This window comes from Lissotriton helveticus, chromosome 7 (genome assembly GCF_964261635.1).
Source record: "Lissotriton helveticus chromosome 7, aLisHel1.1, whole genome shotgun sequence".
NCBI lineage: Eukaryota > Metazoa > Chordata > Amphibia > Caudata > Salamandridae > Lissotriton > Lissotriton helveticus.
Window position 1 is genome coordinate 742,932,264 of NC_136068.1, and position 23,458 is coordinate 742,955,721.

General features: G+C 47.4%; 1 protein-coding gene across 1 annotated transcript in view; it reads right to left on the reverse strand.

Annotated features, from left to right (window-relative positions):
* HSPA4 (heat shock protein family A (Hsp70) member 4) overlaps positions 1–23,458 on the reverse strand; it is a 424,381-nt gene that overhangs the window by 342,826 nt on the left and 58,097 nt on the right. Inside the window, exon 7 of the mRNA XM_078653080.1 lies at positions 6,341–6,585. Within this exon, the coding sequence (XP_078509206.1) occupies positions 6,341–6,585 (245 nt within the window). The remainder of the gene's footprint in view (positions 1–6,340; positions 6,586–23,458) is intronic.

A 23,458-nucleotide genomic window follows, 5' to 3' on the forward strand; every position in this document is an offset into this window, starting at 1 on the left:
GTCCCGCCTGCGCTCCCAGACAGTCGCCTCTCACCACCACCTTGAATGCATCCCATTCGACCTGCGGGGTGGACGCAGTATCAGTGTTGTCTTCAAAATACTGTAAGATACGGCTCATATGCAGCTCTCGGAAGGGAGCATCCAGCAGTACATCTGGCTGGAGTCGCCACGTGGGTATCGGCGGGTGTGGGCGCTCCCAGGCGAAGTCAAGTGTGTGTGGATTGTGGTCCGAATGAGTGCGACCCAGGTACTGAGTGTCCGTGACTAATGGTAAGAGGTCAACATGAACCTGTCGAGTCTGACATGTAATGCGTGGGCGCCGGAATAGTACGATTAAGTGCGTGTTGTGGGATTGCGGCAGCGCCAAGCATCAGCAAGTTCCCACTGCGCTGCCCAGTCAGCAAATGCGCGCGACGTACCGTGCATCGTCGCATTCGCCAAAGGAGGGGTGGACCTATCCAACACCACATCCAGGACACAATTATAGTCGCCTCCTAGCAGGAGCGGCCATGCTGCAAGTGCTGACGACAAGTGTGTGAGAAAGCGCCCCTGGTCAATGTTGGGAGCGTATATGGATGCCAGGACTAGATGTTGGCCGTCTAGGTTTCCCTGCAGTAGTACATATCTGCCTTCCTCATCTATATGGCTATGCGTCATAGCAAAGGGGACTCCAGGACGAATCCATATGAGAGCCCCACGCGCGTAAGCCGAGTAACCTGTAGCATATATTTGCCCTGTCCAGCGGCGGCGCAGGGTATGTGTCTCTGATCCTGTCAGGTGCGTTTCTTGTAATAGCGCAATCTGTACCCGATGCCGCTTGAGATAGGAGTATACCTGATAACAACGTGAGGGGGTGTGCATACCTCGTACATTCCAAGTGCAAAATTTAACCACAGCCATTAGAACAGTTCTTCACCACCACCCCGGTTCCCCACCCACCCACCGCACAGTAAATCGCGTCCCACCAGTTCAAACCATCACATAATATCAGATACATTGCCCACCAATTCGCTCCAAAGCTCCTACACACATTAAGGGGAGGGGGAAGTTGTACCAATCCTGTAACCATTAAACAGTGAATAATAATGCCAAAAGGGCAACTGCAAAACATGCCGTCGTCCAAACGCTCTAGTGAGCACTAACTGTTCGTACGTTCTAAAAGAATGTAGGAGGGGGTTCACTAAGCACGTGAATCAATTGTACCCACTACACATGCAGTAATGACATGGGCTCTCCCCCATGCCACAGGCGTCTCGTTTCGTATCTCCCAATGACAGTGGAGGCACACAGATCTAAGCGCTGTCAAGGCAGCAACAAGCCCGCAGATTCTTCAGACAGTTCACCTGCAAGGACTTACCATCAGGGGGCAGCTCACCCATCCCCCCCCTCATTACCCACCACCGGCAGTGTAGTCTCGTTCCATTGAGCCATCAGTCCGCCCAGCGCTCGAGTCCTGCATCTCCGAGTTCTGGTCGCACACCAGCGCCCCTCGAGGTGGCATAGCAGGCTCCCCGTGTGTCTGTGGTGTGGAGGCACGGCAGTCTCGGGTAAGCGTAGTTCCCTGTTCTCCAGCAGTCAGAGAGCTCACTGCAACGTCAGTTGAGTAAATCAGCAGTCTGTGGTGTGACATCCGGGAGTTCAACAGACACCTGTGAATCCGGTAGGCCATATATATAGTCATCATCACTTCCCATGGTGCCAGGACTGGCACTAGTGGCCGAGACATCTTGCTGCGACCCGCTGATCTCCGCCACTCTGCGGATCGCCTCTTGTTGCTCCTCATGGCGGTGTTCCGGAGTAGGGCCAATGTCGCCTCTGGGCGTACCGAGCTCGCCGTCGAGTGTCTCCTGCGTCGACGAGCGCCTCCTCCGCGGCGGGATCTCGGGGGTGGGCCACCCGGGTCCAGAACAAGTCCCGAGTCAAGCCAGGTCTCAGCAGCTTCCGGAGTATTGAAGAAATACGTTTTGTCTTGGGCTACAACGCGCACCCGAGCAGGAAAGAGCAAGGAGTATTTGAGTGCCATGCGGCGGAGCCGCTGTTTGACTGCCATGAAGGAGTGTCGCTGCCGTTGTACTTGTATTGTGTAGTCCGGGAAGAACATAATTGTGGTATTGTCCACCCTGACCTCCTCCAATTTCCTGACCTCCCGCAGGATAGTATCTCGGTCCCGATAGTTCAGCACCCGGATGAGCATGGGCCGAGGGTTAGAGCCTTCAAGGGGGGGGGGGGGGTTTAGACGGTACACGATGAGCGCGCTCCACTACAAAATGCTGCGAGAGGGTACCTTCTGGGAGAATGTCTGAGCCACCGCTCCACGTGTTCTGGGGCCTCTCGGGGCTCCCATCTCTCCGGCAGTCCCACGATGCGGATGTTGTTCCGCCTCGCCCGCCCCTCCGCATCCTCCACGCGATCCTCCAGGAACTCCACTCTGTTGAGAAGGCTCTGTACATGTTTGTCCATCTGGGATACCTTGGGAGTCAGGTCCGTCACTGCGGTCTCCAGCGTCGTCGTCGTCCTCTCCGACAGTTTTTTATGGTCAGCTCGGAGGTGCGTCATGTCTATAGCCACGCTGTCGATCTTAGTTTCTAAGGAGGCCCGGGTCTGTTGCATCGACTCCCCAAGCCTTTCCATGGCCGCCAGCATCGGGTCCAGCTTGGATGAAGTGTGGTCCGCCTCTACCTGCTTCGCCATTTTCGCGTTGCCTGTGACAGCCCTCGTTTTAGGTCCCCCCCGACATGAGCGATTGCGTCGTGGCTGGCCAATGATGCAGTGCAATAAGACCTACTATGGCACAAGTGACCGGAGATCTCCCAGAAGGGGGGGGGGGGGCAGTAGAAGTCCAAGTAGTCCAGGCTGGTGCGCTCTTCAGGTCCTCACAGCACCCACGTGCGTCACGCAGGTTTCACCACCCGGGCCAGGCGGGTCGGGGCTATGGCAGACCGCTCCTTGAGTAAGCATGCGGCGTCGCCAGGCAAATCGTGGTCTGGAGCTGCCTTTGTCTCCTCACCTCGGCACAGTGGGGGTAACGGAGTGCTGCTCAGTGCCAGGCCAGTGCAAGATTGGCAATGTGCGGTCAGGGGGCACCCCCACAGTAGTGCAAGTCGGCCAATTTCAGCAGGATAACGCCAATGTCCAACCCCCACCGCAGCGGGTGCAGCCCGTAGGATCCGACAGGGCGCCGCGGGCGTTGGAAATCGGGGGGGGGGGGGCACAATGTCTCGGCACTCTGCTCTCTCCGCCACCAGTCCCAACGTGTAGGTCGCGTCTCCCCACCTCTATGCAGTACCCCTGCGCTGTAGCGGTGACTCCGGGAGCTCTGTGCGAGATGGGGGGGGAAGGAGGGGGGGGGGGGGTGGGACACCCCACCGCGCTCCTCACCTCGCTCGGTCCGGTGTAGGCGGCCGCGTCTCCGGGCACAGGAAGGCCCGTCCGCCCAGCAGTAGAGGCCTCGGGCAGCAACTGCACAGTCGGACCCCTAAGGGGGTCGGCACCTCTTCAGCGAGGCCCCCGGGAAGCCGCGGGACAACTCGCCCGGTCACCGCGGCAAGAGTGGGGCACCTCCAGGCCGTTCCGGCCACCCGGTCTTCACCTGCACTTGGGCCAGCAGGGGCCGGCCACACTCTGTCGCTCCGGTCCCCCTGTCAGGCCCCACGAAAAAGGGTCCGGCAGTGCCCAGTCTCGGGCTAAGGGGCGGCAGGCTGCAGTCCACTCCGGCGGGCCCACTAGGGTCAATGAAAGACCACATCAAACAATCTGCCAAGATACTTTCGGGTACAAGATGCAGCGTGCCCGAGGTGCTTAGCGCCGGAGGTTGAGCTGGACCATTTACTATGGGACTGCCCGAAGTTAGGGACGTATTGGCCCGAGGTGGGAGAGCTTCTGAACACGGTTACTGACAGGGAGGCGGAATTCGACATGGCGACATGCCTGCTGCTTTGGTTCCCTCACACGACGAAGACGAAAATTACGAGCAAGTTTATAGACCTAGGACTCATATTGGCCCAGAGATAGATTACCTGGCACTGGAAGTCTAAGGAGGGCCCATCGTTTAGGAGATGGATGAATGAGTTGCTGAAATGGTCCAGGTGTGAAAGCGTGGTTAGACTGCGACAAGCCACCAGGGCAGGTAATGATAAGAGCTTGGAGGCAGCGAGAGCTTGGGAGACGATAGTGCAGGCGTTACGTGACTACCTGACAGAGGGTGAAGAGCAGGGACATTCGGAATGTGGGGTGATATGAGGTCTGGCAGGACAATTGTTTGAACTTGTGGCGTCTTCTTCAATAAACAACGACAAACCCTGAACAAAAGGATTTAGCCATTTTATTTGTTGATGAATGATCTGTACTGTGGAAACACGTGTATTTAACATTATCATTTAATAGCAAAACGTGTGCTAAGGAGTAACAAACATTTTGTGGCATTGCCTAAACAGAAGAGGGAAGTGGTTCTCTTCTCCTTTTAGCACCGTGAGAAAATTGGTATCTATTTACTTGTATACAAGAAAAGTGCACATCTCCCTGTGGCGCCACCAACCTAGCATAAATACCACTACTCTAGTAGCAAAATTGTTTGAACTTGATTGGTGGCGAGCTCTAGAGTCAAATCCCATGAATACAACCCACATCAGCAGCAGTTGGGGGGTAAGGGGGTGGAGGGTAGTTATTAGCGTACCGCTGTAGTGCTAGGAGGGGTGCCTGCGGAAAGGGACCATAGCCAGTACCAGACGGGAAAGGGCCTCCGGGCGGCATACTTTGGGTGCATGTAGTGTGGCTACCGATAGGCCTCAGAGACAGTCACCATAGGAGGGTACTTGCAGGGACCTACTAAGGCGGGCACTGGTGATATTGCCACCACCCACACAGGATGGCTGGCTCGATCTGGCGGGGGGAGTTTGGTGGATATAAAATGCGGATACTATATTATGTTGTTGGCCAGGCATCTCTATGAGATGGCTACCGTGACATTTTACTGGAACATATTGATACGCCGCCCAGCCTCCGGGATGTGGGCTGAATGGCTGTGTGCATTTTTACTGATGTTGCTTTGCTTTGAGATGTCATGAGTGCACTGGTTGACTTGTTTCGATGCTTTGTTTCTAACTCTGCAATAAAAACATGTTTCAAAAAAAAAAAAAAAATCAAACAATCTGCCAAAGGTGCACTGTACTCCCCAAAACACCTAAAGAAATTAAACCTTTCATCCCCCAGGATTATTTTAAGACAATAGTTCAATCCCTAGTCCTCTCTAGACTGGATTATGGGGACGCCACTTTAACCGGGACACCAAAATCTCACCTAGCCCCACTAAGGTCAGTCCTCAACATGGCAGCCCGACTCGTCACAGGCATTAAACGGTTTGAACACATCACACCACCCTTAAATCTCTCAACTGCTTCCCATTGAAGGTATATGGATCTAAAAGTCTGCATGTATCACACACAAAACCCTTTACACAAATCCCCGCAACTACCTAAACAGCAAACCCGTGAAAGCAAGAAGAGCCAGAACTCTGAGAAGCTCTAGTTCACTTCTTGTCATCCCTCCAAAATTGAAAAAGAAAATCACCCAGTCCCGATCCTTTTTGGGTAGTGTACCCAGGTTGTGGGACGCAATCCATATTGAACTCAGATGCAACCCCTGCTTCTCCCGCTTCAAAAGGGACCTGAAACTTCATCTTCTTGACAAATACTTTACAGACAAAGCCAACTGAACCAAAATCGGACAACCCATTTGACTATCTTTACTACCTAGACCGTCAAGGATTGGTGGTTTTCTGACGGTTTCACCTACCCAAGCTACCTCTTGACTCACCCCTCTAATGTACGGTCGCAAAATGTTTCTTATGCATATCTCCTCATGTATCCTTAACCGCATGCGTGCGGCATGATTTCCGCCCGTACGCTGGATTTTGCGGATTCGCACTTTACATGACGAGCTGGGCTCGTCATGAGCGTGCGAGGAGGCTACCTCATGACGAGCCCAGCTCGTCATGAGCGTCGAAGGGGTTAAACCATGTTTTTCACTACTCTATTAATTTGTGTTGTAAAGCGATCGGATACCCACGGGTCTAGCTAGCACTAAATAAAACTTCAGATTAAAAAAGAATTAAAAAAAATAGGTGCCTACCTAATATGGTACTCTAGCAAGGCATGGTTTACTTTCAGATCAAGTCAAACAGTAGGAAGGGAGTAGTTAAATTCATGGCAAGAAAAGCATATGCTTTATAATACTTCTAGTGAAAACAAATTACATACAAAACTGCAACAGATTTATTTTCAGCAACAGTAGAATCATTTACTTATGAGAAGGATATACAAAACACTCTAAGGATATTTGATACCTGTTCATTTTTCCAGAGACATCAATATCATTCATAAAACATTCAATATTCATAGGCAGGTCAGAAGCATTAGCACTCATTAGCTTCTTCAGCTTTTCGCACTCCTGGGCAAGTCTCAGCAGAGGACGAATATTGGATTTGATGTCCAACTTATATTTTTTCCCAAATTCTTCACAGAAATAATTCACCAATACATCGTCAAATTTCTTGCCTCCAAGGCTGGGGTCAAATGAAGTAGCGAGTACCTACAAAAAGTATTAACAGACATGATCTAATTAGGTTACTGTAAAATAAATTATTCAAATTGTCCCAACAAACATTTGGAAGATAGTTTAAAGTAACTTTCCAAGAGAATACAGCTCTTTTGAGTAAAAGACATTTGAGTTTAACATGCTTGCTACAAAAAGATTTCCTTCTACAGCTACTTTTTATCTCACTATTATGAAACAAGGATTAAGCTATAGATTTTTTTTTATTTCAGCTGGACCTCAAGCAGCAAAATGTAGTCAAGCCAAGACAGTTCAAATCCTTCATATTGGCATCATCTTTCAGTAGTCGAATAGTTCGATCTCCAATTTTTCCTATATACTACTTAAAAATCACAACATCCTTTAACTGTGTGCTCCATTTTCCCTTATATTAGATTTAATTTTTACGATGCAGTCTAACTCTCAAGAGCATTCAAGTGAAGTGAAGAAATCAAAAGCAAACATGGAGGTGCTTTAATTAACAGATAAGGAGAATAATTTTCTTACCTGTAATGTTGAGGTCAGCTTTTGAAGTCACAGCGGTTTAAAAAAAAAAAAATAATCTTCCTAACACCAGAATGAAAAAAACAACTCCTGGCCAAGCTGTCAGAGGTCCTCATCAGATTAAAGTTTTTTTCTGTTCCCACTGTCGTTTTAAGTTTTTGGGGAGAGTAGAGACCTTTTTTAGCAAATGGTGACATGTGAATCCACATGTAGATTTTTAGGTCTCGCCTACGCAGCACGCATGCGCTGCATAGGAGACCTCTAGCCACCGTTCAGGTCTTTTTTGAAGCACATACTCATGTTTGTGGTGGCATACACCTTGCGGGAGCGCGCCACAAACATGAGTATGTGCTTCCAAAAAGAGCAGACTGCTCTCCCAAGCGCGCGCATCTCTCCTCTCCCACACGTTTTTGCTTGCGCTTCGTTCTTTCACATTCGCGTCTCTCGCTTTTCTTCAATGCTTACGCTCTTGCTCGTTCTGCTTTGGTGACTCAGTCACCCTCGGCATCAGGGAGTTACTTCTTCTCTCCCTTGTGAGTTCACAGTTCAGGGTCTTTGTAACACTCTTTTCATATCTCACTCGCTCTTTAAGCCTCGTTGTCAGGGGCTCGCTGTTTTGAGTCTCCCCTACTACTGCTCGTTTCATCCCAGAGCTCAGCGCCGCTGCCTCTCTCAGGACCTCTTCTGCATTGCACACTACCTCCTCAGCATAGAGTCGCTCTGTTCCGCTTTCCTTCTAATTAAGACAATCTAGCACGCCCATTCACTCTCAGACCATCAAGTATTATAGACTCTGTTTCTCTCATGTTACTATTTCTTCTGCCACAGTTTCGTTTATTCGACTCTGCTTCCGTTAACACGAGTTAAGAGTAGTCCTTTCGCCAAATCCTGCATGCACTAAATGGACATTTCTTCATTGGTAAATGCATTTAGGTTTCGCCTATTTGTATAAGATTAAGAGGCATGCGTGGAAAAGGCCTTGGCAACTGCAATATAAGGAGTAGTACAAAACATGTAGAATGCAACTACCAAGACTAACTGAAAATGCTTCAGAAACATCAGCGTGGTGGGATTCCAGTCTGACGAATGTGTAATAAAATAATTTGGAGTGACCTAAATAGTCTTCCCAAAATCCCAAAACATTCATGGATAATGTGTTCTCAATGATACAGCCCCTCCTCTTCTGTAGTTACCCTGAGCTGGTTCCAATAAACACTACGGAACAGTTGTGACACACTGAAAGACTGAATTATATAACATTTACGACATTACTCTAAAACTGATGAAATATATAAAACATAAAAAATGTCAACTACAAATGCGCATATATTAGTGGTAGGGAGGCAGAGCTCTCTGAACAAATGCCAAAAATCTACAGATGGCAACACAATGGCGCTCTTTTAAGACTTGAAATGTGCTGGGTTACACCGCATAATTGTACATGCCCTCTGCAACATATCATATCTACCATCTTATTTTTAATACAAGTTGACCCTAACACATTACATTTTAAAATGATTGTTTATATGTATGGTCTCTTCATTGTAAAGCACTGTTGTTGCGATTGATGTGGGTTGCACTGTATAAGACTTTTTAAACAAGCATTGGCATAGCCAATAGGTCTCGCCTTTGGGACCTTATAAGTGTTTAGTTATCCAGCACAATATCCTTGGTGCAACAACATCAACTGTAGCATGGCTAAACACTTCTAGGGTCCCAAAGGCGAGATCTATTGGCTATGCCAATGCTTGTTCTGTTTGCAGCACATCTACTGCAGATTCACTTCCTGTGAATAGGCTTTTATGAAAGACCCTCCCCTTCTCAAAAGTGATAGTTGGCCTGAAGCGGATTGAAAGCAGCTCTCCTCCAACTCTTCACCAAAAGCCCAGTTAGGGTACTCTAAACAGCTGTCCTGGTCAAAGTGCAATTAGCCCCGATGTACTCCTTTCAAAGGTGAACAGTCTTTACGCAGTCAAAGGCAAGACAGTTATTCATATCGCTAGGCAAGCTCAGGCTGGACACAGCCTGCCAGTATTGTCAGCATAACATGTTTTGCAAGGTGGATTGTATTAAAAATTAAAATACAGCATTTCTAAATTAAACTTTTTTTTCAGGTTAATTGCCTACACTTTTTTCGCTAGCCCTCGGGTTTCAGTAGAATTTATCCAAAACTCCCTGAAAGTCTCAACAGTAAGATCAATCTTTAATCCAAATTACATTTATCAACTTTTCCACAATAGCCTGTGCCTAAGAAACCGGATTACTGTAACTTTAACCATGACTGGATCTTTGCTGTTACTCCTGAACGGGGATACAAATAGGAAGCTCTTTAGTTAAATGCAGGCATGAGAAAGATTAGATATTTAAAAACCTAGCTAGAGAGCAGTAGCTTAAGCAAATACATTATATAAGGTGATTGCCCTACATGTGTTCCATTCTGGAGTCTGAATCTAGACAAAAGAGCTTTCAAAATGTATGTATGAACTCCAGGTTTCTCTGCAACCAGTAAATTTCTATTCAAGTCTAGGGGCCTGATTTAGAATTTAGCACACCGCTACTCCAGTACATCCATCTCATTTAGAGCCAGGCAGTCCCTAAGTATTCAGCCTCTTTTGACAGAATACTTCCTCGAACAACCAGGCATGAGGGCAATTAGCTTTATGTTTTTCAAAAACAAACTCCTGCTCTGGGACTTATCGTACATTATGGTGGTCCCGGTCAATATAGAGATGCGGGGCCAAGGTCCCTCAAAATGGCTGAGATACTGTCCTTCGCCATACCAATGGAGTAAACTTCGTCCAGCAAACTCTATCAGGCCCTAGGTTACTACCCATTCACTGGGCAAACAAGATTTAAGGCTTACCCTGCGGTGATCCATTTGATTTCTGATTGCACAACAATAAACAGACATTTTTCAATGTAAAACTAAATTGATTAGATATTAGACATGCATTTGTTGGACCAACATTAGGGAAAAATGTGAGAGCTTGGAGACCTTCATTTTCTCTAGATAATCTCAGATCTATTGACTGAAGAAAACTATCTGAATTCAGCAGCCCACATGCCTCGAACACTATCTCACTAAGAAAAACAAAGTGGAAGAGCCACCTTACTATCTTGTGAATTATTTTGAAAGGTTAAATTCTGCATAATGCCTAAATCTCATTATCCCTGCAAGAGGAAATGATTACAACTAGCAACCCTGTTTTCCTTGATAAGTGTTGCACAGAGAACTTGTGCACGGATCAAACGGAGGACTCGTCAATCTAGTGCCCATCCCAGTGAGAGAATGTGAGTGTCACTAAGCAATGAACAGTAAGACCCCTACAACAAAAACGAAATCCTTATTTATAGGTATTTTGAAGAATCAAAGCTCTGATGAAGTCTTTCCAGAGGCTGTAATAACCATTAACAGGACTTTCATGGAGGTCATATTTTGGCCAGAATGTATAGTCCTGCATCTTCTTGATAGAGTTGTGGGAAGGTGATGTGTGGGGGCAGGGGAGTCGGCAGACTAATACTCCAAAATAAGATACACTCGGAACTCAAGGCATACAAGACTTCTCAGAGGGCCTTTTTGCCTCCTTAAGAAAGTTACAACGGAGAAGAAGTCGAGGCTTCAATATAGTCAGCTCTGCCACTGGGTCCTCCACCCGCTCAACAAGAGGACAGCCACACAGCAACTGACCCCCTTCGAGACACTGGTTAGAGCCTTCTCTGGCACTTACAGGATCATAACCAAAACCTACCTACTTCTCCCATTAAGACTCTAAGGCACATACTTCCCACATCTACCAAATAGGTTGGAAAGCGGATCCCTGGAAGGACATGGTCTAGTAAAGACTGGGAACAATTGTGGGGGACCATATCAAAATCCCTCCTCAGTATTCCCCAAAGGGAATAGACACACAAAGAGATGGCCCAATGGTAACACCACCCCGCTTCCCCCCCCCAAACACACGACTTCCAACCTCTTTAGGAAAAGTAAAAAAGAGATTAGACAGCGCTTATGCACTGTAATATCTAGATTCGAATTGCATTTTTGAATGTGGCAAATAGGATTGAGCCATTTTCAACACTGAAGGGAATAACTGTAAAAGCAAAGATCATTAAGAAAAGTAGCTGCAGAGAACATGCAAAATATGACGCATTACTTGGATATGCTATTAGAAGATTATTATTTAGATGTTGGTTACAAACTGCCACTAAAGCGCTTTATAAGCACTAGTCAAGTGGGAAACTGGGCTACATGGAACGATGCCCCAAAGATTAGGAACACGGTGTGTCAGCAGTTCTGTTCAATCCTGAAGATGATAAAAGAAGCACCAGAAAGACATAACTTCGTGGGTAGCTCTATTCAGACACCTATGTAATTTAAAGCTTTCTAAGGTACGCAGAAGTGCCTTTTCTATATTTGGTGAAAATTGCTCCAGTGGTTTTTATGAAAATTAACTTCAAAAACACATATCTATATAAGCTTACTGTAAGCTTACTGTACTCTGTACCTTCCAGAGTACGAGCTGCATTCTGATTGGCTGCCAATGTCTGTCAACACTCCAAAACAGAAATTGTTGGCAGCCATCTTGTACCTCGGTAGACTGAGGCACAGGAAAGCAGAAAGACAAACCTGTAGAACTCAAAAAGGGGGCAGGGTAGAAGCACCCTGACCCCCTAGGCCTGCTCAGGGGGTCCCACAAGGACCCCCCAGGCCCAAAAAAAATTTGAAAAATGCGGGGTACGCGTGAGATCCGATTGGCTGTCAGCACTTCATCCAAGAAGTGTTGGTAGCCATCTTGGGACCAATATACATGATAGCACCTCATTAAAAAGCATTGTAGTTAATAAAGGGTTTTAGGACTTTAGTTACATTATAAATCATTTGTTGATGGTACCATACTCATTTTAGGAATTGTGGTGCGTTCTAAGGTGATTTTACCATGTGAAAAGGCCTTCTGCTGGGTTATCATGAATCATGTTTGAAAGAAAACTATTATCTCATGCTTTTCCCCACAGTGGTTTGGAAGGGGATCTATAAGCTAAACTGAAAGCATATTTTCTGTAAATTCACATTATCTTTCTCAGTCATGTGAGAATGAAGCCTGACATTCTCAGTAAAACATGTACATCCAACAAGGACAGAGACTGTCAGTTGATTCCTTTGTGTCCTACTGCAGCCTCCTAGAGTGTTCTAAAGAACAACTAGAGCGCTAACAGTCCTACTTATTACAAAGGTATGGCACACCTGAAGCCATCTTGATTGGAATGAAGTGGTAAGTCTGAAAACATTTAATTTAAAAAAGGAACAAAATGAGGGGGTTCATTTTGCCATAGAAAGTAGGATTAGTGCTTCAGAAAGAAAAATTAGGGCACATTTTGAGTGACTTCTCAAATCCTCTTCTATTTCATTAAAAAAATTCTGACATGCAGACTGAAACATGCACTTTGAATACCAGCAGCAGACTTCCGTGGTGACCAGTAGCTTTACTACAGTGATCTAATGAGCAACTAGAGTGCTAACATTCAGAATTTATGGCAAATGTGTGACATCTGAATGCCTTCTTGATGGAACCAAAGTAAACAAGCATTGAAAATGCAATAGATCTCGCCCTCGTTTAAGTTAAAGCCATTCTGTTTGTAATGAGGTGGCTTTTTAGCTTTGCTTTTATTAGTGTTTTTAAAACTTTCATGTAAATAACATGCATTATGTATGCATATATGTATGCATGCATTTATATTTGTATTTATATAGATATGCAGATTATATACGTATATATATATATATATACACACACACATACATACATATATATAAATGCATATGCATATATATATATGTGTGTGTATATGTGTGCGTGTAGAGAGGTAGAGGTAGAGAGGTAGAGAGAGAAGTAGAGAGAGGTAGAGGGGTAGAGAGTGAGTAATAGAGAGTAGAGAGTGAGTAATAGAGAGTAGTAGAGAGCAGTAGAGTGAGTAGTAGAGAGTAGTAGAGAGTGAGTAGTAGAGATTTAGTAGCAGAGAAATAATAGTAGAGGGTAATAGAGAGTGAGTAGTAGGGAGTGAGTAGTAGAGAGAGTAGTAGAGAATGAGTAGTAGAGAGTGAGCATTAGAGAGTAGTGGAGTAGTAGAGAGTAAGTAGTAGAGAGTAGTGGAGAATATTCCAAAGTTTGGCACAGCACCACTTGCACAATAAGTCCAATCAAATCATATCACTTAGAGTCCTTATTGAAGCGCTGAATCTTGGTGTATATTCAAATGCTTTTATTTTCCTTAAGTTTATGTACCACAGCCAGCCGACGCGTTTCGTTCTGTACAACAGAACTTCTTCAGGGCGTTCTTATTTCCTTCAAGTTATGTCGGTATCCTGTTGTCATATAACTAGATATTTCTTCCAAATGTTAGACGAGACGTAAGTACATTCTTATTCAAAGTGACTAGGTATCAATTTTACCCACACAATTTGGGCAGACTTGTGTAATTTATAGCATCCTCAAAGTCAGTCTTTCAAAAATTCCAAAGTATAGGACATGATAATCCAAATGTTTCTCAAGAAAAGTCATTTTCAATCGTTCGGAATATCGGCGTTTGGGTAGATATGACCCAGGGACCCCAGTATGCAAGGGGAATTAGTCCCCCCTCTGCAAACGCGCCAGTGGCCTGCATTGCCGAGAGGTGTAAAAAGGGGCATAGCCTCATTACACCTCTGTGCAATGCAGCCCCCTGGCGCATACTGGAGGTTCCAGGTGGGCTAGTTGGCCCCCAGGGACCCCTAGTATGCAGGGGGAATTAGTTCCCCCTCTTCAAACATGCACGGGGGCTGCGTTGCAGAGCGGTGTAAAAAAGGGTGTGGCCTCATTACACCTCTCTGCAATGCAGCCCCCTGGCACATACTGGAGGCTCCTGGTGGGCTAGTTGGCCCCCAGGGACCCCCAGTATGCAAGGGGAATTAGTTCCCCCTCTGCAAACGCGACCGGGGGGCTGCGTTGCAGAGAGGTGTAACAAGGGGCATAGCCTCATAACACCTCTGCAATGCAGCCCCCTGGCGCATACTGGAGATTCCTGGTGGGCTTTCAGGTCTTATATAGTTAGGAATTAGCATTAAAAAAAACTTTGAAATTCAAAGAAAAAAACATAGGTTTCAGGCCTTATATAATTAGGAATTAGCATTTAAAAAACCTTTAAAATTCACTCTAAAAACTATAAGTTTTAGGGGTGTTATAGTTAGCTGGACATTTCACTCATACAAAACCATTGAAATTGCTCCTATATAGTTAGTTGTACTAACTATATTTCGCTCACCCGCAATCCACTGCTGATGATGTCACAAATTACATCATTCATGACATGGTCAGTGACATCACTGATGACATCATCCACGTGACAATCACATACACCTTTTCATACACTAGTTAAATCTTTCATCACTTTGTAAAATACAGAGTATCATATTTGAATCCATTGTTACAGCAATACAAGTATCTAAAGACCCACTCAGTGATTCATAGATGTATACACACATCTAATCACTTACCTGTAGATTCACTCATACATGCTGTCAATGAACAATAGAACACTATCAAAAATACTTACACCCCTAAATCGACATTACACACCAGCACACATCCTATTCACATATGAAGTCATCCTACTCACTTATGCAAACAATGGATCATACTTACATATTTACTTAGCTACAAACTTATACAAACACAACTTCATCTATTCATTTAGATAGTAAGTCAAACTTAGTGAATTATAAAATCATTATTACAAGTATAAATGTATCCATACAGTCACCCACACAATCATTGAGTCTTATGTATACTTATTTATATACAACTGACACATACACTGCCTTTTATTTTTCTAGTTTGTTGGACATGTACAATTGAGAAATATATTTGCTCATCACCACACCCATAAAGATATTCACTCACCCAAACAACTGTTAGAACATGTAGTTTTAACTTCATATATATAGTGAATCAACTATTCACACATCTTTGGCCAGTCACACACCCCCCACCGAACCACACACACACATTCACTCTCCCATACAAATACTCAGTTAACTAATCAATAACTAATATAGACTTTCAAATAGCTAGTAACCAACTGGAGAACCAGTTTACACAACAACTGACAAAGTGATACAGATATTCAAAGTTTAGTCACTATCCACTATATTTAGTGAGACACTATAAATTGGTCAAGTAAACAGTCAACTACACTGCTACTAAATCCTCCATCCAAATATTTATTTTTATATATCCACTCATTCTTCAATGCAAATTGCTATATATATATATATAATGCATATTTAAATAACGAAGCAAACCACATTCACTGGATGATGTCATCAGTGATGTCATTTGAGATATCAGTGATGTCACTGACCATGTCATGAATGATCTAATATGTGACATCAGCAGTGGATTGTGGGTGCGCGAAATATAGTTAGTACAACTAACTATATAGGAGCAATTTCAATGGTTTTGTATGAGTGGAATGTCCAGCTAACTATAACACCCCTAAAACATAGTTTTTGAGTGAATTTTAAAGGTTTTTTAAATGCTATATATATATATATATATATACATACACACACATGTATATATACATATATACACACACGTGTGCACTGAGGACATCATCAAGTGAATGTGTTTCTGTAAAGTATAAAAATATGAGAGATATATATATATATATAGATATATATATAGATATATATATAGATATATATATATATATATATATATATACACCCCCCCCCCAAGATGTATTGAAGTATGAGTGGGTGTATTTGTGTCTGAATTGATGATTTAGTAGGTGGGTAACTGACTGTATAAGTGAGTGATTAAATGGGTCTTACTGAATGCATGGGTTAGTGACTAAACTGTGTGAATGTCTTTATTAGTCTGTTAGTTGGTGTGTAAGCGGCTGCATGGCTTTTATGAGAAGCTACACGAGTATCTGTCTGGGTCCTTTATTGGTTGTCCGAGTATCTGTCTGGGTGCCGGAGTGTATTGGTGGGTGGATGGGGTGAGTGACTGTGCATAGATATGGGAGTGGTTGTTTCACTGGGTGTATGGGTTCATGAGTGCATATGGAAACAGAAGGGGGGGGTGGGTGTGTGTGTGGGTGTATATATGTATGTATATATATATATATATATATATATATATATATATATATACACATATATACATATATACATATATACACATATATATATATATATACACATATATATATATATATATATATATATATATATATATATACACGGATGTCTCAGTGGTGCATGTGTGATTAACTACATTTGTTTTAAAGCAGTATATGTGAGTGTTGGAGTATATATATATGACTGAGAGTGAGTTATTGCAAGAGTATCTGTATAGACGAGTGTGTGTTTCTAGGAGTGATTTTTTTTTTAGAGTAAGTATGTATTAGTATCTGTATAAATAAAGGGGCTAGTTGGCCTCCTAGGGACCCCCAGTATTGAAGGGTCATCGAGGGCCCCTAGGAGGTGGTGATCCCCAGGGATTGTGGGTCCATAACGGACCCCCCCCCCCCCCCGTTGGTCATTTTTAGTGCCCAGGGGAGGTGGTGGTTCCCGGGGCGTGTGAGGGGGGCTCGAGCCTTCCCACACAGGTTTAATAATTCCATTAAGTAGAGGCACAGGGTGGAGGGCCCCCACAAATTATATAAGCCCTGGGAGGTGGCTTGCCCCAAAGGCCAACGTCGCCACAGAGAAGTGGGAGGAGTATTGACCGCCACGTCGGGTGGTGGGGGGGCCGCGACAGAGGTGCTGGTGCGCCCCCACCTCCCCCCCCGTCACAGACCCACACCTGCCTTGTCGTAATCATGGGCAGAAACCGTGCTACTTCTGCCGCCACCTCCTCCACCCAAACAACACTGGACCAATATGCCAGGCCTGATCGCGAACCAGCAGTCGGATCTACGGTTGCGCCTGGGGCGGCCGGGGCAGACCTCTCCACAATCCTGCAGGCAATCAGTACCTCCCAGGCCTTGGTGGAAACCAGGATTGGGGAGGTGAGAGTCGATGTGGTACTGATCAGGCAGGACCTCCGCAACGGCCCGCATTACAGAAACAGAGTCCCGTATTTCCACGGTGGAAGACGGGGGTACTCTTAAATCCCAGGTGGCCCGCCTGCAGTCGCAGACGGCGGAGCTGCATCGATGAGCTGAAGATGCAGAAAACAGGGCCCGAAGAAACAACCTGCACCTCCTGGGTTTTCGGGATGGAGTGGAGAAGGGGCGTATGGACACCTTCATCGAGGCGTGTGTCCGGTCGTGGATCCTCAAAGAAAAACTCTCCCCCTGGTTCGCTGTGGAGTGAGCCCACCGCTCCCTTGCTCCCAGACCTCCCACTTGACCCATCATCCTCCGCATCCTTCCGCCAGGGCACTGGGTCCCTTGCACTTCCAGAACTCCAAAATCATGGTTTTCCCGGACTATTCCAGAGAGGTGCAAACTCCACGCCGGTGGTCCTACGACGAGATCAAACAGAAACTCAGGGCCATGGGCCTCCGCTATGGACTCCTTTTTCCGGCTCGCCTCAAGGTGTTCCAGGACAAGACCTTCTTCTTTGACACCCCGCAGGCAGCTTGGACCTGGCTAACGGAGGAGCGGCCCCTCCTACCTCGTACTGCCACCTCCCCTGTCAAGAAAACAGCGACCCAGCGCGGCCAGGAGATGCCCAGGTCGCATCGACACCGAACTGGATCCAGAAAACGAGGCAACCACCGGAGAGGGAACTCTCAGTCGCTCCCAGACTCCCTACCCGAGCCAGAGGGCTTCTTCCCCTGCCCTGGTGTCTTCAATTTTTGACCTGGGCAGCGTCCAACGTTCGGACATCACTCGACGGAGGGCCATGTCGGACTCGGACCTGTCTGGAAGCCCCGTGATCCGTGGCTCCAGTGGGGAGGAGGTGATGTGACCCGTTCTGCAAGCGGCCTGCCTCCACCCCACCCTCGGGGCCTGATGTACTGAGCAGTCTCCGGCCCCATAAATGGGGCCCTCTCCTGGCTTCTCTAGCTGATCCGACCAGGGATCACTGCTTCCTAACCATCCTGAATCTGTTTTATACTGTGTCTCTGATATACACTCCAAGCTTGGTTATTGTGGGCATGCGGACATGGAGGGGGGGGTCCACCGTAGCCATGCTCCTGATTGGCTTTTGCTAGTTGCTAATCGTTTTAGAATAGCGAATCACCTCTTGGTGGGGTAGTTAGTTGTTGGGGGTTTTTAGGGCGACAGATGCTTACACTTCAGAAGTGTAGGGTGGGGGGAGTTGGGAGGGACGGGGGACCGTTGTTCCTCGACAGTTTGTTTAGTCGCCCACGGGCAGATGTGTTTTGTTCCCATTGGTAGCCACATGTTTTCTCTTCCTTCCTCAGCTGGCGCACACACCGTTACCTCCTCTAACTTTGTCTTCGAGCCCCGGATCTGGATGGCGAATCCCCTCCGACCGAACATGGCTTTCCGCATGCACCCGCATCACTCAAGTCATCTTATTCCATGCCCTACGCCTATAACAGACCCCTCCACATTCTATCCTGGAATGTAAATGGTCTTCTGGACCGCATCAAGCGTACCGCTGTGCTTCGTGCAGCCCACCGCCACATGCCTGATGTTTTACTTCTCCAGGAAACGCACCTTCTGGACTCGCATTGACAGTTCTTAGCCCGCTATGGGTTTGACCGAGTCTGGCACTCCGGCTTTGCCCGAGGTTCCTGGTGGGTGGCTATTCTCCTTAGATGGGGGCTCCCATTTACCTTGGTCAACGTCGACTGACGCGCAGGGGACGTATGTGGCTTTGTCGGGGGTGATGAGGGAAATCCCGTGAACCTCCTGTGCACCTAGGTCCCCCCAGCGCTCTTGCCACCCACCCTTCAACGCCTCACGCAGATGATCTGCTACCTTCCCCAGGGCCTTACTGTCATCGGGGGGGGGGGGTTAATGCGGTCTTGCAGCCCTCCCGGGATGCGACGTGTATTCTGTCAGCACACCGGTTGGCCTCCGCGAAGAGCCTCGTCGGATGGGCTTCGGCTGTGGGTCTCTGCAACGCCTGGAGGGTGTGGAACCCCCGAAAGGAACAATACACACACACGTTGGCCGCTCATCATACCCACTCCCGTATAGATCTTGTCCTAATGCCCGCCACAGATTGCCAACTGGTGTCCGGGCGGAGATTCAGCCCAGGGGAATCTCCGACCATTCCCCCATCTCTCTCCGCATTGGGTGCCCAGTTGCAGGTCCTAGGGCGGTCTGGTACTAAACGCTTGGTTCCTGCAAGACTCTGCATTGGTGGAGTCCCTCGGCCAGGAACTGCGTCACTACTTCTACACTAACACAGGCTCAGTCCCTTCGCAGCGAACACTCTGGGAGTCTGGTAAGGCGGTGGTTCGAGGGATGGCCAGGGGGCTAGTCCACATCAAACGCGCGGACCTAGTCGCCCAACTGGTGCAATTGGAGTCCCAGGCTGTACAGTTGGAGCGTGCACAGCTGACCAATGGTACTAACGCTCTAGGCAACTGCCATTGGTCCGGTACGAGGTTCGGCGGATCTCCCTGGAGTCGGCCAAAATGCTCCTAGCACTCCTCGGTGGCGCGTATCTACGACTAGGGGGACAAAAATGGTAAACCTCTCCACAATCTGGTGTTGTTATATTTCTATCTAGGACCCTAATTCGATATTCCCAATTTATGCCCTTGTATGGCTATAATAAATAATATCCTTATAAAGACATAAGAATCATATCCATATTTAGTCATAGCCCATGCAGTCCAAATTAAGCAAGACTATTTCCCCAGACTCCTAGAGAGTACAACGCGTACTGTAAACAAACCAAACCTCCAGCAACCTGGGAATTCCCCATGCTTCTGTTTTTATTTGTCCTAGAATTCCTGCGAGCACTGAAAGAACGGCCAGTTCTTAGTGACATCTTTATTGACGTCTTATGTCCAACCTTACGGCAAACCAGGCACCTTTCAGGTATAAATATACCAATGTTGCCTTAAGCAAACACACAGTGGTTTGGAGCAGAGCGGCTATCTACTTGCCCGAGAGCCCACGGACGCCGCCCCTCCCTTTTGACGCACTGAGAAAGACGCTGTCTTTTTCTCCAGCCGAAAAAATCCAGCTCCGGTGTTTCCAGCCACCCTTGCGGGTGGCTGGGATATCGAGTCCTGAGAGAGAGATACCAGACCTCCTGCATTCTATTATCCAGGTACGGAGCTGACTAAACCCTTAAAGAGAATTCTTGATTCAGATTCTTGGCAAAACCAACTTAACTTAAACTGCTACTTACTTATTCCTTCCCACGTGTTAGGCTTAGGTCAGGTACACCGGGGTAGGCGTATTTAGAAGCACCAGTTGAGTACGTTAGTCAATGTTTTTATGTATGTATATATTTTATTCATTTTAAAGTATCATATGGCTAAGAAACCATATCAATGCTTTTACAATATTATTTTATAAAACTCCTTTTACTGTACGCACTTTACTTTACTATAAGTATTGCAATTGTGGCAATTCATTTCTCTTGCATGAGAAAGAAGACTGCTTAATAAATAACACCTTTTATTAAAAACGCCCGTCTCTCTATTCTCTGCACTCTGGTGAAACTAAGTATGCACAATTGACTGAGTGAAATAGCTGTCTATTGTTTTCACACGACTCTAGAGATACACTCTTATTCTGAGGGAGCAAAGTTGTCATGTTATATGGTTGTCAGAAGCTAATCCCTTCTTGTCTATCCAGGGAAGTTAAAATCCTCCTTGTTTATTCGAGAAGGTTTCTAGTGACCTCCGAGCTAGCTTGCAAAACTAATTAAGTCTTATATAGTCAGTAGAGACCTAGTCGACCTCAGTCCAACGTCTACACTGCTGTTTATATTATTCCAATGCGCAGAGCCTATTGGGAATATAGAAACTACACTACAGTAACATACCCCAGGACCAATCGGATCATCCCGGAGATACGGGCAGCCACAGGGACCCGTCAAGCGACGTCGTCGGCTATCGCACAAACTTACGCGCACTACTATGTGGCCTTATACGCAGCGCGTCCTCCCGGAGCCTCCCTAGCTGCACTATTGGAGGAGTCAGTTACCCATCTGCCCTGTCTCCCCCGGGAAACCGCTGATACCCTGGACGGCCCTCTCACCCCGGAAGAAATTCACGGGGCCATCTCCCTGTTGCACTCTGGCAAGAGGCCTGGACCCAACGGATTCCCCCAGGAGTACTACGCCACATTCCGAGATGACCTGGTCCCCCATTTGATGGAGTGTTTCCGCCAGGTGGTCGATGAGGGGTCCTTCCAATCTGAATCAGATGTGGCAACCATTGTGGTCATCCCGAAGACACAGCCGCCCTCCCTAAACTGCTCTGACTACCTCCCAATCTCGCCGATTAACCCAGAAATCAAGATCTCGATTACTGCGATAGCTCAGCGACTCCAGTCCCTCCTGCAAGATCTGGTCCACCCTGATCAATGTGGGTTTATGCCTGCCAGGGGCACCCGTCACTGTATTCGCCGCCTCCACCTGGCGCTGGCCCACCGTCATTGGCTGTCCCCATTTCTGGCGTTGCTCCTCGTTAACTTCGAGAAAGCCTTTGACACAGTGGACTGGGGGTACCTGGGTAATGTTCTGGAGAGGATGGGATTTGGCCTTCCCTTCCGCCGCCTGATAAGGCTTCTTTATAATGGCCCTAGAGCCAGTGTACTCGTTAATGGTGAGCTTCCGAACCATTTCCGATCCGGAGAGGCACCCGTCAGGGCTGCCCGCTTTCACCACTTTTATTTGCACTAGTAATGGAGCCCCTGGCGGCGTTGATCCGACAGAACTTACTTATCCAGGGTTGGGCCTGGGATCTGAGCCAAGTTGATAAAATTGCTCTATATGCAGACGATGTTCTGCTCTACCTGGCGGACCTGGAACATTCCGGCCCTAGATCCCTAGGGCCCTCTCGGCGTTTGAGCAGGTCTCGGGACTTCGTCTTAACCCAACGAAATCCACCTTGGTCCCCCTACACCTCTCGCGGGCGTGTTTTGACTGGCAGGCGTGTGGGTCACCCTCCTCCCAGAGCTGGAATGGGCCCTAAACGTTGCTCCCCTGGTCACTCGGATGAAGACCGACCTTAGGAACTGGCACTCCCTCCCCCTCAACCCGCTGAGCATGAGTGCCCTTTTTAAAATGACGATTCTCCCCCGCTTTCTTTACATTCTGCAAAACACCACGGTCCACCTTTCGGGTGGCTGGTTTCAGGAACTGGATGGCACACTCACCCGGTTTCTGTGGGGAGGTGGCCGATCGCTAATGTCTGTCCCACTGTCGTATTCACTCCTTTGATGAAGGTATGGGAGTCACCAATCTCCATCTCTACTACTTAGCCACGAGGCTTATCGTGATCCACGACTGGTTTGCGGGCGGCTGGTCCGACCCAGCTTACCGGGTGGAGCTCAGTACCTTGGACTTTGCACAGATCCAGGGATTCCTATACGGCTCCCCGGTGCCACAGGCCTTGCCCCCAGTTACCAGGATGGTGCTCACGGCCTGGCGCACATCCCTTAGTCATGTGAGATGGGATCGGAGCTAACTAGACAAACGCCGTTATGGCATGGTGCCTGGCTGAGGGAGGTCTCTTCCTAGGGGGTGGTTCCGTCGCTGGGACTTGGTGGGGATTTCGCTGCTTGGGGACGTGTGGGTGGGCGACCAAACGCGCTCCTTTTCTGACCTGCAACACAAACACGCCCTTCGCCACTCCCAGTTCTATAAATATTTACAACTCCGTCATGCTCTCAACAAACACCTCCCAACACCCACCTCTCGCCCGGAATTTAGCCCTCTGGAAGCCCAGGTAATGATGGAGAACCTGGGGAGGGGGGGGGGGGGGGGGATCACGTATATACCGAGCACTGGTAAACAATTGCCCTACATCTCTTGATCGGCTTAGGAACCGGTGGGAGGGGTGGGTGGGTCCTTCAGAAGAGGCGGACTGGCGAGATGCCCTTATGGCACCCAAGACCTGGACTACATCATCTAAGTTACGCCTGGTCCAACTTTACTACCTCCACACGGCGTACCTCACCCCGGCACGTCTCTTCCGAGCCGGCATGCGCGCGCTGTGCCTGTAATCCAGCGGACTTCTACCACATGGTATGGTTGTGCCCGGCCTTGGAACCGTTCTGGAGGAGGTGGAACTCGAGCTCACATGGGCCTTGGGGTGGGAGGTCCCCTATGACCCGAGGCACTTGCTGTTGGGAGTGTTTGATGATTTAGATGGCTCTAGGGCCGACAAGCGTTTCCTGAGGACAGCTGTGGCAGTGGCGAAGCGTGATA